Below are 16628 nucleotides of genomic sequence, written 5' to 3' on the forward strand. Positions count from 1 at the left end.
CTGCCCTCTAGTCTCCAAACAGCAACCCACCCACCACGAACGTGAACCCGATATTGATGCCGTAGCCTCCCACACCTTGTGCCCACCCGGTCCAGTGCGCACTCAATATATCACACTGCCCTCCAATTTGGGAAAGGGAGACCTTTTACGTGCAGGAGCTGAGAATATACTGCATTTTGGACGTGCTGGATTCTCTCAGAAAGGGAGAGTGTGTAATATCTACACACCTTTACTTTTCAAACTCTCATCCGCCATTGCTCGGAAAAAACGATTTCTATCTATATCTATATCTATCTATCTATCTATCTATCTATCTATCTATCTATCTATCTATCTATCTATCTATCTATCTATCTATCTATCTATCTATCTATCTATCTATCTATCTATCTATCTATCTATCTATCTATCTATCTATCTATCTATCTATCTATCTATCTATGTCCGTCCGTCCGTCCGTCTATCCTTCTATCCTTCTATCTCCTCTGCTCTTCTGATAGACTGTATTATAGATGTTAAAAAGTCAAAACATGGTGAACTGCTTATTTAATGTTATATATTGGTGAATGATTTCTGCTCTCAAAAACCATTTAGGCCGAATTCAATTGTTTTGGCAGAATATTTTCATTTGTCAATTTTGGTGCATCACCTCTCTAACTTATTGTTATTTATGGACTTTTTTCACCCATATTTGAGCTCAAATGGTATATAAGGGCTGGTTGATGTTTACCTTCTGTTGAAAAAGAAATATTCTTTAGAGATTATTTTTCTCTCTCTTAGTCATTTATTGCCACACTGCAGCATTGGAATATTTTTTTCTTCACTTTGAAAAATAAGGCAATAAGAAAAAATGTATAATGTAATGATTTCCTTACCTTAGACATAATTAAACATTGGATAATGAGTGAATCCTGAAATGAATGTACAAAAACCAGCTACAGTTTTAGGAGTGTTTTACTGTAATATAAGATCCATTTTGAGGCTGGAGATGAATCATTTTGAAATCAAGCATGAATGCATTAATAACTCCCATTGAAATCAATAGATTTTTAGCATACAGTAAACAACAGTGTGTGCGAGCCTTTTTTTATTTCTACAGAGCAGCAATTCTTTGAATTTAAGTTTTCAAGTCGTTTAATTTATTGCAGGCTGTTGTATGGATGGCTATTTTTTGACAGTCAATTATGCAGTTAAAAATATTAAAAAAAAGTTTATGCTGCCTTAGTTTTAAGTTTATAGTCAAGTTTAGTTTCTCTAAACTTAAAAGGCAGACACACATTTCATGTTTTTTAAGTTGAAACATCACATTTTTGTATTGTGTGTAAATGTACACTCTAAAAAATGCTGGGTTAAAAACAACCCAAGTTGGGTTGAAAATGCACCGACCCAACAATTGGGTTGTTTTAACCCAATGGTTGAGTTGTTTTAACCCAATGGTTGAGTTGTTCTTACCCAGCAATTGGGTTGTCTTAAGCAACATTTAACCCAACCACTGGGTTAAAACAACTCAACCACTGGGTTAAAACAACTCAACCATTGGGTTAAAACAACTCAATTGTTGGGTCGGTGCATTTTCAACCCAACTTGGGTTGTTTTTAACCCAGCATTTTTTAGAGTGTAAGGCATCTTGTTAGCTGGATTTTTCCGATCCTGCTAATGAAGGCTCCTTGTTTCCTTTTGGAGACCGCATGAGCCGGCGAACTCGCTCCTTCTCCCTCTAACTGTGATTGTTCTCCGTCTAGTTTTTCTGTCAGCCAGTCCGGTGAGCGGCAGGCTGCTCTTTACCCATTCCTCCTTCTCATGTGTAATGTGATGGGGATGGTGTTTGCTCCGCTCTGTGTCCTGTAAAATGGAGCTATTGAGCCGGTGTGCTGGTGCATAGCTAAAGGCCTTCATTTTCACACACGCAAATTACTGCCACTCAGTACCGTTATTGACATCGATAACGGTTCTCATTCAGTTTTTCATGTTTTCAAGTATTTCCCCTCTAATCGATGATGTTGTTTGGATGCTTTACAAAATGAAAAGGGGAAAAAAACTTCCATCTATAACCTGTGATTGCCATTAGATTGAAAGCATTGAGGAAATTATAGTATAGGAAGGTCTGTAGCATTAAATCTTGCTCAGTACATAATCTAAATCAATTATGCTTGTACCATTGTGAATGGTTACATGATTCTTAATGGTCAGGCAGATTATTTCTGACCCTTTATACAGTGTTTACTGCTTTAGTCTGAGAGGGTAGAAAGGCAAACTCTCTACCTGGCTAAGTCTTTCTTTTGACCTAGTCAAATGAAATGTATCTCCTCTACTTCATGGTAATGCGAGTTAGGGTTTAAAGCCAGAATAAGCCATCTCTAGGGCTATTCTCCAGAAAGCCAGTCCGACATTGATGTTGTGTTTGTAATAATTTATTTTTCATAACATCTAATGGTTGCCTTTGTGAACGATCCACTGAGTTGTGCAGCTTTAAATGTTGTACGTTTTTTTGACAGCTCTTGAATGTCTGCTTGAACATGTCCTCATCTAATCTGAGCTGTTGTTCAGTAGATGTACCTCATTATCAAGCAGATGCAGCTGGAATTAACACTTTATTTCATTAATGGTCTTAATGTGCTTTCTTAGCATCACAGAAAATATGACAACCTGTCAGCATTTTAATTAAAACTTATTTAGCTATACAGTACTAATTATTGTAGTAATGCACTATACTTGTGATTGACGTTAACAGATGTTTAGAGAAATCAGGTGTGTGTGTCTAAACATACACACACTGATCAGGCATAACATTATGACTAGGTGAAGTGAATAACACTGATCTCTTCATCATGGCTCCTGTTAGTGCGTGGGATATATTAGGCAGCAAGTGAACATTTTGTCCTAAAATTTGACGTGTTAGAAGCAGGAGAAATGGGCAAGCGTAAGGATTTGAGCGAGTTTGACAAGGGCCAAATTGTGACGGCTAGACGACTGGGTCAGAGCATCTCCAAAACTGCAGCTCTTGTGGGCTGTTCCCGGTCTGCAGTGGTCAGTATCTGTCAAAAGTGCTCCAAGGATGGAACAGGGGAGAACCGGCCACAGGGTCATGGGCGGCCAAGGCTCATTGATGCACGTGGGGAGCGAAGGCTGGCCCGTGTGGTCCGATCAAACAGACGAGCTACTGGAGCTCAAACTGCTCCAGAAGTTAATGCTGGTTCTGATAGAAAGCTGTCAGAATACACAGAGCAGCTCAGTTTGTTGCGTATGGGGCGGCATAGCCGCTGACCAGTCAGGGTGCCCATGCTGACCCCTGACCCCGCCGAAAGCGCCAACAGTTGCTCGTGAGCATCAGAACTGGACCACGGAGCAATGGAAGAAGGTGGCCTGGTCTGAGGAATCACATTTTCTTTTACATCACGTGGATGGCCGGGTGTGTGTGTGTGGCTTACCTGGGGAACACATGGCCCCAGGATGCACTATGGGAAGAAGGCGAGCCGGCGGAGGCAGTGTGATGCTTTGGGCAATGTTCTGCTGGGAAACCTTGCCTCAACAGCCCTGTTTTGGCAGCAAAAGTGAGCCCAACACAATATTAGGTCATAATGTTATGCCTGATTAGATTATATAATTGTTTTAGAATGTCTAATGTTTAATTAGAACTTAAATGAGAGTATTATGATGTTCCCTAATATTAGGTAGAAACATTCAGTGTCACATAATCCTCCAGAAATCATTCTAATATGCTGATTTTAGAAGAAAGTTGAGCTGCTTAATATTTTTGTTGAAACCTTGATTATTTTTTAGGGATTCTTTAATGATGTTCAAAAGCATTTATTAGATTTTTTTTGTAATAATGTTAGTCTAATAGAAGTCTAAATATAAACTTTTGTGATTTACCATTTGTCATTAAAGAATTTACTGCTAATTTAGATGATTTATAAAATGTTAGCACCAACTGGAATGTCAGCGTAGGACATAAACATGCGTGATTAAGTTTGTGTTATGATAAAGAATCGTGTCATCTACTCAATTTAAAAACGTCACTGTTTCCACTTTCCAGAAAACAATCAGTTCTGGGTTACAGGGTTTGACAAACATATTTATGCTCCGTGTCAGTGACCAAAGAATACGATTTGTTTTGGAAGCGGCCCATGCTTTGTTGGAGAGCAGTGGAGTTTTGGGGGGCATTGAAGTAGCTAGTTTTGTCTGGTACTGATTAATGATAACTGGATGTATCTGTGTGTCTGTCGCGTATGGTAACTGGTCCTCATAAAACAACTTCATGAAGTTTATATGGTCTTCAGATGTCTGTTTATTTCCACATGTGCAAGGGGTTTTCTTTAATTTACCTTTATCTAAAATATGAAGAAAATAGACAATTGCTGCTTTTTAAAATTTTTGGCCTTGCTAAAGAATGTGCAGTTATGTTGTTTTTCAGACTTTGCAAAGTAATACTTGTATTTGTGTACCTAATGCTTAAAAAAAAAAAAAAAAATCTTATGTGTAAACATTGTGTTGCATGTAATCAGAGGTAAGTGCAATGGATTGTACGCTTTCTCACACTTCACCGGCCGCTGGAATGCTCCAATGTTTGATCTGCTCCTTCCTCCGTGTACCTTAGAGGAACAAATTACAGCACTGCATGCTGGGAAAGCCAGGCAGCAGCGATGATGAAAAGCACTTTCCCTCTCTGTCCCTCGTTTGGTGCCTAGAGGGGCAGAGATGGCATCTTGCTGTTTTCAGCTCTTTCGTCTTCGCTGGCTTTTTATCCATCCCGGTTTGGCACATTGTGAGAGGCTGTTTACCGGGTAACAGATCTCAGATTTTATTTGTTTTTTGCTTTTCAACTGATTTGGCTTTTTCATAATATAAGGAAAATCTTTCACTGAGATTCAGTTTGAAGAATAGGGCTCTAGTGGGCATTTATTACAAAACCAGTCAGCGTTTGCGTGGAAAAGATGGGAAAAAAGTGAAAGAATGAGCATGAAACTATATATGCCACATTTAATGCTTTTAGACAGATTTTTACACACACACACACACACACACACACACACACGCACACGCACACGCACACACACACACACACACACACACACACACACACAGTACTAATCTGGATCACCAAGGCTGTTTTTATTTGATAGAAAAGAGAGTAATATTGTGAAATATTATACAATTTTCAAAAATATGCTTTAAATTACTCCAGTCTTCAGTGTCTCATGATTCTTCCAAAATCATTCTGATATGAGGATTTGATGATTTAAACATTTATTATTGTTATTGTTATTACTGATGTTCTTTAATAAATAGAAAGTTCAAAAGAACAGCATGTGTTTGAAATGGAAATATTGTGTAACGTCATGAATGTTTTTACTGTCACTTTTGAAAAAAAACCCTGCAAAAGTAAAAAATTCCTGACCTTTTAAATGGTATGAAGTATTTATCAATATCGGAGTTTAAACCCTGTCTCTAAAGTCATTAGCATTTTGTTTTGTCAGCAAGTCATACTTTATATTTAATTCATATTAAACAAACACACTAGGTGCTTTTATTAAAGCGGTTCTATAATCAAGAAGTTAATAGAGTGACCTAGAAGACTAATTGAGATTTTCCTTTGGGTTTGTATAATCCGGTCTTTCAATTTATGAGTAAAATAAGGTCCGAGGTAAACATAACGTAAACATAACGAATCTTGAATGTTTTGTTTTGTAGCGTAAACCACACTCACTCACACCCCAAATGTTCTTATAGTTGCGTGTTAGAAACCCATTTTTTAACATCTTCAAAATGCCATTTTCAATATAGTTGTGTGTAATTTAATTGAGCAAAACCTTTGTCATGTTATGACCTTATTTCCTAAAGGAATATTTTGAGGAAACCAGTGGTGAATTTATCTTCCGGGGTTTGACACATTCTCTGTATCACTCAATAAGTAACTTATATGTAGTCTTTTTTCTTTAATTTCCAAAGCTCTGCATATCCACTATGTTTTTCCATTCTTAGATATGTTGGAATAGATATTGGGCCAGAACTGACTATTGTAAATATTCATAACATCATAAATGCCAGCTTTTGAATCTTTGAGACTTAATGAACATGTTAGAACAGGAAAAGGGTGCTTTTTTATTTACAGATGATCTTTGGAAAAGATATTAATAACCTGATTTGCCCTGCCTTGAACTTTGAACACTAAGGACTTTTTTTGCTTTCAGAACGTCTCATTCAGTGTGGTCCTGTTAGCATTTAAAGCCAAACCTATCAATGAATGGCCATTGTCCAAGCACATCTACTGATGCATATAAAATAAACATGGTTTTTTGGGTGGGGTGTCAGTTTGACAGTAGTCGATTTCCAACAGGAAGTACAAGCTTATAGAAAATCATTGGCGTTTCTGGAGGGAATGTCACATTCATTTACCTAAAGGTTTGCAGAGTGTTCATTTAGCGCTGCTTTGCGGAGAGTTTGGAGTAGCTCTTTGTTTCCTTTATTTGGAACAGAACAAAGAGCCATTATGCAGACGAAAATAGCTGACTAAACTGTAATTACACAACATTACAGAGACCTAGCTCAGGGGGGCAGAGACGTCAGATAAGGAGAAAGTACACGTAATCAGGATGTGGATTAGTCTTTTAGATGGCTCTCTAGCGGCATGGTTTTAGGTGAAAACGTTTGTTTCCTGATCTTTCAAGAATGATAAAACTGATCCATGAGAGCATCTCTTGTCTTCTTTCCAGGAGAGTTCACGGCTGCTGTCGTTGTCGGCATTGTAGTTTCACGGCCACGGACACCACGGCGCTTTTGGACCACTTCAACTCCGCCCACTGCCAGGACTCCACCGATCCAGCCTCCGCACCGGCGAACGGCTGCTCTGCCCCATCAACCCTCCGCATCAAAGAGGAGAGCAAAGGTGATCTGAAACTCTATAGCCTGGTGCCTCCAGAGGCCAGCCGAGCCGAGCCGATTCCTGGCTCAGAGGGAGTGAAGAGCGAGGCCCAGGACGAGAAAGAGAAAGGCTGGTTTGAAGCTCTTGGTCCTGTGGCTGGCGGAGGAGTCCGAGGGGGGGAGCAACACGTGCAAAATCTGGTGTGGGTCCCCAAAGAGCGAGCTGGGGAGATTCTTAGGGGAAGCCCAGCCCCGTTTCCCCAAGCCACGCTGGGTCTGCTAAACGCTGTGACCGCGGGAGTAAAAGACCAGCAGCAGCAGAAGGGAGCGGCCATGCTTAGAGACTCATCTGGGCTGATCTTCAGCCTCAGCGCGGATGCTAAAGGTTACCTTCCAGGGACGCCGACCAGCGGAGCGGAGAAAACCGGCCCGCAGTACCCAACCTCCGCTGAGGGCAAAAGTGCCAAGGAAGAGTCGCAGTCACTCCTACGGGTAAGGGATGGTCTATATCTGTCCACTCTGTTTGGACTTCTACACTCTTAAAAAAAGAAATGTTCTTAAATAGTTCTTTGGCAGGGTGTATGGTTCCTCACCCTTAAAAAATGAACAGTGCCAGAAAGAACCAAAAATGTTTTTTTACAGTGATGCCATAGAAGAACCATTTTCGGTTCCCCAAAGAACAGTTTTGTGAAAGGTTCTTGAAAGAACCATTTTTTTTTCTAACAATTTTATAGTCTAAAGAACCTTTTTACACTAATATAAAATAACCTTTTGTGCAATGGAAAGGTTCTTTTGGATATTAAAGGTTCTTCATGGAACCATAAACCCTGCAAAAAAAACAAAAACATTTAAGAACCTTTATTTTTAAGAGTGCATAAACAACCAAATAAAGAACCATTTGGGGAACCAAACATGGTTCTTCTATGGCACACTGTGAAAACCCATTTTTGGTTCTTCCTGAGACCTTTATTTTTAAGGGTGTAGTTATGCATGTGTTTCCTTTCCGGTTGTTAACCCTCTGGGGTCGGAGGTGTTTTCTGGGCCCTGGGGATGTTTTGACATCATTTGCGCTTAGTTCTGTTAACATTTAATGGCTAACGTCTCATAACAAACTCTGCTACAATAATGTGTGAGCAGCATGCATGTAAAAGTTTGTAGTTTTGAGAAAAATACATTTATGCGTGGTTTGTTTAAAAAAAAAAAGTAAGTCACTGAAATAAGGCCATAAAACCCACGTGACTGGGCTCAACAATATTTTTTTTGACGGTAGTTTCACTGGCATCACTATAAAATTTCTCATGGACATGAATATATTGCTAAAATCTTTTTCATAAAATAATATTAAAAAAAGTATTTTTTTATTTATTTATTTTAAATGCAGATATTTTTTTATTTTAAACATTTATTTTTTATATTTACATATTTTATATTTTATAGAAACAAATAATGTATAATAATACAATACATTATTTTTTATATTTTGTTTAAAATATACTTTTTTATAAAAAAATCTAGTAAAGTATTATTATTATTATAATATCGTCTTGTTGTTTTTTGTATATTTAAATAATCACACACACACACACACACACACACACACACACACACACACACACACACATATATATATATATATATATATATATATATATATATATATATATATATATATATATATATATATATATATATATATATATATATATATATATATATATATATATATATATATATATTGCAGCATATTTATACATGGAAAAAGACAGCAACAATGCATGTACTATATGTATTTCTCTTTCATTTATATTTGATTGCAGGTTGTGTTTTCTGTATGAAAAATTGCTACAAATAATTGAATAAGAGTGTATGTACACAACCAACAAAGCATTGACCCGTTCCGAAACTCTCTCACACTGGCCATCCTTGTTTTTGAGCCCTGACCTGAGAACATCTCCCAGGCTTTCTGTCAGGATGGAGGAGCAGCGTCCATGACAGTGAACTCACTTATCAATTGCTTCTCTGTGCCTATCATACTGAGCAGCCTGCTTGGCGGTATCGTTGTCAAGCTTCAGTTGTTGTGTGTGTGTGTGTGTGTGTGTGTGTGTGTGTGTGTGTGTGTATGTGTGTGTGTGTGTGTGTGTGTGTGTGTGTGTGTGTGTGTGTGTGTGCGTGTGTGTGATCATCCTTACTTGTGTTTTAATGAAGTCAGTATGTGCAGAGACCCTCTGCAGCTTAAAGTCTGGGTAAACTAATTGAGGCAGAGAGCTGCAGACACAATAACACAGCCATCTGAGAGACAAACAAAACAAAAAACTGGAACATACACCTTATCTGAGCTTTGGGTAGTAGACTATACACTCAGATCCGCTGGAAAGATATAGCAGGGAGTGCAATTACAACAAATAACAAGACACTGGATTCACAAACAAAATTCCCTTTACCCTCAAAATTCAGATGGTATTGCACAACTCAATGATGGAAATTATGACCGGTGTGCCTTGTGCGGAAGGCTTATTTCAGCTAAATACCTCACACAAGAGATCTGGTGACCATATTTATAGCGCTGTATTGATATCACTCAACAGTTAGAATACTTGACCTAACCCTATTGAACTTATGCTTAAAGTTTATATTAGTCTAAACTTTGGATACGTTTTCTTTTTTTAAATCTACTTTTTAGGCTGACTTTATATTCATTTTAGACCTTTTGACAATACAATATAATCTTAAAGTTTAGAAATCACCCATTGATTTACAGGGAATGTTCAGAATTCAGTAAAATCCTCGTAATATTTGCATGCTTGAATTTTGATTTCATCCTTACATATTTAAGCCACATTTATGGCAAACGCTGACATTGTTAAAGCAGATTGCGTGTGACTAAATATATTTACATGTTGTTTTGCAGCCTTGCAAACATTAATATTTCCTTCAGAAAATGCAAATCTGGTTGAAAATTCCTGTCAATGCATCAGTGTGAGAAGATGAAGACCTCATGACATGCGTGTTGGTTAATGCGAGCGTAACACAATGGCCTGTACGTCTTATATCCGTAACAATGCATTTGTGCTTCTGCCGCCTGGCTTCCCATATGCCACGCTCTCTGTCAATCGGATAACATGGTGAATCTGACACAGTTGCACAGAAGCATGTGTTGCGAGTCTAAAAAAATCAGGACGCAGGATGTCTTCAGTGACATGGGTAGCGATCTGGGCTTTTATTCACGCGGTTGTTAAAGGTGAGCTGAAAAAAGACAGGCGGAGACTGCTTGAAGATGCACAGCTAGTGAAAACAAGAGATCTACAAAGGCCTTTTTATGTAATGTATTCACCGTCTGACATTTCAACAGAATTGGGCTGCGGTTAAATGTCTTTCTGCAAACCCAAGGTCGTGCGATGGTGTGGATTCAACAGCTCGGAGACGTATTCAGTATATTTATGTGTGTGTTAAAGCTCCCCGTTCCTCTTTGATCTCTGATAGCGAGAGGAAGGAGTGGCTCTCCCGCAACTTTCTGACATAATTTCCGCTCCTTGTTTGCTTGCTTTTTAAAGGCAAGAGGCCCCTGCTGGGAATCATTGCTTCCTGTGCATCTCCCGTCCAAAAGGCATCACTGTCTGATGTAACGCGTTGGCCCATAAAAAGAAAAGGAAGGGGAACGGGAATGGGTTTGCGAGTTGTACAAGCTCCCCGGATGGTTCTGGAAAAGGGTTGGCAGGAGCGAGGGCCGGGCGTGGTACGCTCGGTGGTTAAGTCATTAGGCTAGGCGTGTCAGCGAGTGTGTGAAAGCTTCGGGGTGGAGGTGGAGGCCTCGCTCTAGCCCTCAGGAAATGTTGAATCAGAACATTTTTTGGGACTGCTAGGGCTTAATGGGACTCAGAAGGGATCTGAAGTCCGTCACAATATTTTTTGAGTTACCATGACTTGGCGTGTGAGTCATCTTTTGCATTATGAAACCCGGCTCAGCCAGGGAGGGGTTCCTCACCGAAGAACCAGAAGAACCCAGTCTGGAGCCAAAGCTCACACTGACCTGAATCAGAACGGAGATTGATAATGGAGATTTTCTGACGAGGGGGTTTGGCTTGGGAGGAACTAATGGTTTCTTTCATGCACTTCTTGGTTTTTGTTGCATATTTGATAATGGATGCCAGTTTAGTGACGTAAACACTGAGTGACAAATGAAATGAGAGGGAAGAAAAAGTTTGTTATTATCTGTATTCCACCTCCACATATTAGATAATGCGAGAGAGAGAGAGAGAGAGAGAGAGAGAGAGAGAGAGAGAGAGAGAGAGAGAGAGAGAGAGAGAGAGAGAGAGAGAGAGAGAGAGAGAAAGGCATGCATCGCCTACAATTTTCTTCCAGCCTCCCACTTTGTGACTAAGTTACTAAACTTTATAGAGTGGGATAAAGTTTAAAAAAAATCCCCCACTCACAGTTTTGAGTTTATTTTATGAGACATGTACTTTTGACGAAATGAGCATTTGAAAATATATCCTTTATTTAATTTTTCTTTAAAGATCAAATGTGACTCTCCAGAAGAGTTGTTGATTTGATCTACTTTGGGCTAACCTTCAACTTCAGATTATTTGATACTCATATATGAGCATAATTTTCCTTCAACGATGAATCATTGAGCAATCATGTACAGGGTCTGGATGCCAGCTTTTCTTTTGAAGAACTTATTATAATGTATAATTTGTGTCCCTTATGAGCCTATATATGAGCCTATATATATATATATATATAGGTATATATTATGCTCCATATTATATATATATATATATATATATATATATATATATATATATATATATATATATATATATATATATATATATATATATATATATATAATATGGATTTATATTTTTATAATAAAACTACATCTAATCTATTTTTTTATTATACTTTTATTGATATTTTTATATTTTATATATTTTTTTCAATTTGTAGTATTTTTGCTATCTGTGTTTGTCATTTAATGTTTCTATTTAGGATTAAGAATTTTTATTTCAGTTGTTTTTGTGTTTATTCGTGCTGTCAAATTCACGAATCGTGATTAATCACATTTAAAAATTAAGTTTGTGTTAAATAAACACAAACTTTTATGTAATGAATAGATCATTAATAGATTCGACAGCACTTTGACCATTTTTATTTATTTCCAGTAAGTAATTTTACAGCTTCAACTCAAACTTATTTCTTTTTTTTTGTTGTTAATAATTTTCAGTTAATAATTTTAGTGCTTCAACTTTTATCGCAGTTTATTGCCAGTGCAACATTTCGAGATTCCCTTTAGCTTAAGTTTTTCAACTAATATTTATATTATATTTGATTTCACCTTTATTTCAGTTAAGAGATTAATAGGTTTTACCTCTCCATATTGACATCCATGCATTCATAAGACGGTTGTTTGTATTTTGAGCTGTCTTTTGTGGCTTCTTTAGAAGTGTTCTACAACAACATGCCTCCCTAGTTCTGAAGTGGCCGGTTTGGCCTTGACATTCAGTGACTCTGAGTTCCAGCTTCCTCACACCCATAGAGAGACGTCCCCCCCGTGGCAGCCTTCGGCCTGCTGGCCCGTTACCGGCGTCGCCTCATGCCAGAGCTCATTACTCCTGGTCGAGTGTTCTCCTGCAAGCTACCCAGAATCCTCCTGCTGGCGCCTTCTCTAGTTTGACCAGCGTTCAGCAATTAACCCTTCTGGTGAATTGTGGGTGCACCCTGCTACACAATCATTGTTTAGGGTTTTGTTCAAAAGCGACACTGTTTTTTTGCAGTTGACCTCCTGCCAGTTGCGGGTCACGTTAATTGCCCCAGATTGATATTCCCGCTGTGCTCGGTGCTGGCGTTGGTCAACCCCTGGAGCAAACGGATATATTTTTTCATCTGTGAAGACTAATCATGCGGTTATCCTTTTATGTTGCTTCTCAGTGCACTTCAGTATCTCTAAAGATAGTCCTATTGTTATTACCTAATTAAGCCTCCAGCCACAACCCTGCAGATCCGACTAAACTTTGCTCCCAGTGGGCTCTTTCCAAACCGAACCCTCTGAAAGCACTGGATGCTTGTTTTACATGAGGATAGTTCTTGATGCGATTTTGCGTTGAGCTGACTTTTCCTACCCTTTGTTTAATTTGATTATTTTTACAGATGTGAGATATACTTGTTGAAAAAATATTGCTGAAGTAATAATACACCAAAGAGTGAATACAGAGCTGGAATCATCTCTGTGTTTACAAAGAATTGCATCCGAATTTAGCTGAACTATGCACTATTGGTACCAAATAAAATTGTACAAATAATTACTTTTCCCAAACAGGCTTCCCAAACATTTCCTCCAGGTGCCATTGGCCAGACCAAATTTATTTTATTTTATTTTATTTTATTTTATTTTATTTTATTTTATTTTATTTTATTTTATTTTATTTTATTTTATTTTATTTTATTTTATTTTATTTTATTATTTTATTTTATTTTATTTTATTTTATTTTATTTTATTTTATTATTTTTATTTTTATTTTTTATTTTTTTATTTTATTGTACTCAAAGGTATTATTTTTAATTTTTATATATAATATTAAAAGTATTATATAATAATAGTTTTTTATATTTTTATTTTATTTTAGGACTCTTAATTATTATTATATTATATTATATTATATTATATTATATTATATTATATTATATTATATTATATTATATTATATTATATTATATTATTTAAAAAAAATAATAATTAAATTTTCATTTATTTTATTCATAAAAAAAATGATGAAACAAAAATGTGTAATACATCTTGAATAAGGTCAGTGGTGACCTGTTTGCATCAGAAGCGAGAGAGAGCGTACAGGCATGTGAAGCCAAACTTCTGGTTCTCAGCTCCGCTCCCCCCCTCCGTCCTCTTTTGTTGCTCTTCATGTGTGGTCACCTTCCCTGGAACTTTTTCCATCCCAGATTTCTATTTAGATGTGAGTGTGGCCACGTTTGATCCCAATCTGACACCAAGCCTGGCTGTGGATTCCCGCGTCCAGCACCGCCTGGCCCACATCAAAGAGACAGGAGCCCCTTTTTGTTCCTTAACGAATACAATCTGCCATTTAATGTGTGCACCGTGTCGGATTAACCAGGCCTTTGAGGAAGGTGACATTCGCTGTTTTCTCCCTTACTTTTTCACATGCTTTTTCGCCCACCTCCTTGGGTCGTAGTTGTGCAAGCATTTAGTTCACGTTAAATATGCCATGCAGATCGGCAGCAGGAGAGGGAACGTGGTGGAAAGAGGGATGAAAAGAGAAGAATTAGGCTTCTCTTTACAGCCTAATGAAGAGACGGCACCCATTTGTCTGCTGAATTCAAGTGTCAGGTGCCAGGCTTCAGGATTTAGACGATAACACTGGTACAGAAACACACCTAAAGACAGTTGAGATGCAACAGCATGCACGTACACGGGAGCGAAGGATCAGGGGGAGGAGCCAGAGTCCTCTAAACAAACACACAACACAAAACAGCCGATTGCCTTGTGTAATGCAGCAGGCAGGTGATGTGCAGGCGGAGGTGCACAATAACACGAGCTCCACAACAGCTGCTGTTTTACCCAAGGGCCAGGCGTCCTCTTCTCTAACCAGGGCTTAACAAACCTGTCCTGTGAGGCTGATGTTTGACGAACTATTGTGTGGGACGAAATGCATATCTCCCAAATTGATACTAATCATGATAACTGGGTGCCAAATGTAACTCTTTTTGAAAACAAAGTTGCCAGCTAGCTCCTGCATTTTTGAACATTTTTCACAAAAGTTTCACGGCCCACAGAATATTTAGTTGAAAAATCTAAACATGCTATGTATTAAAAGAAAGAAGACCCTGTGTTTTATTCTAGCTTCATGCATTCTTTTTTTTTAATCAACACTCGAATGTCGGTGTTTTATAAAAAAAAAAAGAGCTACATTTTAAGCAAAAAGCTGAGAAAATCAAGTTTTTGTCAAAGACTACATCTGGATCATATTCAGAATGATGATCAAACACAGATGGAGTAGATGGAGTCCATCAACACCCCTAAAGCTTTTGAGTATATGCTGTTTAACGTTGATGATCGCGTCATTTTACATGCGCATATGATTACATATGATATTGCTTGTTTATACTTCTTCTTCGCCTGTGTTTTGATCCAGAGATTCTCTGCTCTTTCAGAAGATGTGTAATAGTCCCCCCTGCGTGTAACAGTGAAAACACGGAAAGCTGGAAAATTCTGTCAATGGCAGGGAAAATATTACAATCTTTTGTGCTTTTTGTTTGTTGTTTTAACACTAGACCATGGGATACAATTTAAGCATAAACTATGGATTGTATACAAAGTCTTATCTTTCGGAAATATTACACAATGGTCATTCAAATCCTTGGACTTTACTACATAAGTGGTAATAAAATGTACAATATAATTTGTTTTGGATGTTATGACATATATCTCTATCACTGTACTTTTTAAGATTAGGGGATAAAAACCCTTTTGGCATTAGTAAATCCTGGCAGCAGTTTTTAAAAAGATACACGCAGTGATAAATTAGCATTGAAAAGATTATATAGTGTGGACAGGGTTATTTTAGCAGCTGACCTTATTGCATGTGTAGAGTTTCCCTTTCAGATGCAGTATTTATGTGAGGAGAGTATTTAAATTAATCACACAAAGTGATTTACAAAAATTTGCGCTCGTCAATTTACTGGTGTTTGCGCCATTATTTACCACCCCCAAAAAACAGACACTAATTTGGGCTCTCTTGGTAGATTGTGTTGCTCATTATAAAAAGTCATCCGGATGCGTCTGTGTTCTTTAATTTGCTCGTCTTCAGTAGATCACATGTAGAGGCAGATGTTGGAGGGGTTTGTTAACCTGGTGGCACAGGTGAGGAAGGGGAGGTGCTTCACACCATTCTGCAGACAGATGGTTTCCCTTCCTTTCTTGCCTTTCACCACAGTTTTTGCAATGTAAGGCTTCTCTCCGGGTATCATGCTGACGCGGCAGCCCCATCATGCACATCCTGGAGCGTAATGTGGAGAAGCATTGCCCAATCTGCCCATCTCAGCCTCTAGCCAGACGTGCCCGAGTTTTTCAACTGCTCCAGGTGAGAACGACCAAGCAACCAGTGTCATTTTCTCCTGCTGATCCCCAAAATACCAATTCATTTCTGTGAGTCAGACTTCTCTGCACCTGCACAAAACCACTGGAACTAACAATTCATTCTCCAAGCACATCGTGTCCACATGCTTCTGAATGCACGATTACTTTCGGAGTATCAAAGAGGGATTGTAGCTTAGGAACCGTAATCTTTGAACAAGCGTGTTCTTCATTAGTGATCTATTAGAATCTGTTTTGCATATTTATGTTGCATATGGATATGTTTAGGATATGATTAAAGGTTTGTTTGTATACTGTACACAGGAGAGCGTTCTTGTTTACAATGTTAAAAGAACATGCTAAAGGAGAAGAACGATAACCGGTAATATGAGTTGTGTTAGCTGGAGAGATTGAAACATGAAAAGATAAAATGAGCATGTTTCATTGGTTTAATGGTTAATAGTGCTATTCACCATTTATGTGATAATTTTTTTTAGCTATTGGAAATAATATGCAGTTTAACACACAAGCCAAGCTACATATTTTTACATTAGTAGGTGGCATTCAGTCAATGATTCATTTAAAAACACTGATTCGTTTAGGAAATACAAACCATGCCCTCTTATGAATTTATGATTGAGTCTTTGAATCAATAACTCA

General features: G+C 37.9%; 1 protein-coding gene across 5 annotated transcripts in view; it reads left to right on the top strand.

Annotated features, from left to right (window-relative positions):
* Positions 1 to 16628, top strand: part of trps1 (trichorhinophalangeal syndrome I) — a 151297-nt gene that overhangs the window by 56409 nt on the left and 78260 nt on the right. For all 5 annotated transcript variants that reach the window (XM_067425817.1, XM_067425821.1, XM_067425820.1 and 2 more), the window contains one exon: positions 6714 to 7353. In XM_067425817.1, coding sequence (XP_067281918.1) covers positions 6714 to 7353 — 640 coding nt within the window. The remainder of the gene's footprint in view (positions 1 to 6713; positions 7354 to 16628) is intronic.

This window comes from Pseudorasbora parva, chromosome 19 (genome assembly GCF_024679245.1).
Source record: "Pseudorasbora parva isolate DD20220531a chromosome 19, ASM2467924v1, whole genome shotgun sequence".
Taxonomy (NCBI): domain Eukaryota; kingdom Metazoa; phylum Chordata; class Actinopteri; order Cypriniformes; family Gobionidae; genus Pseudorasbora; species Pseudorasbora parva.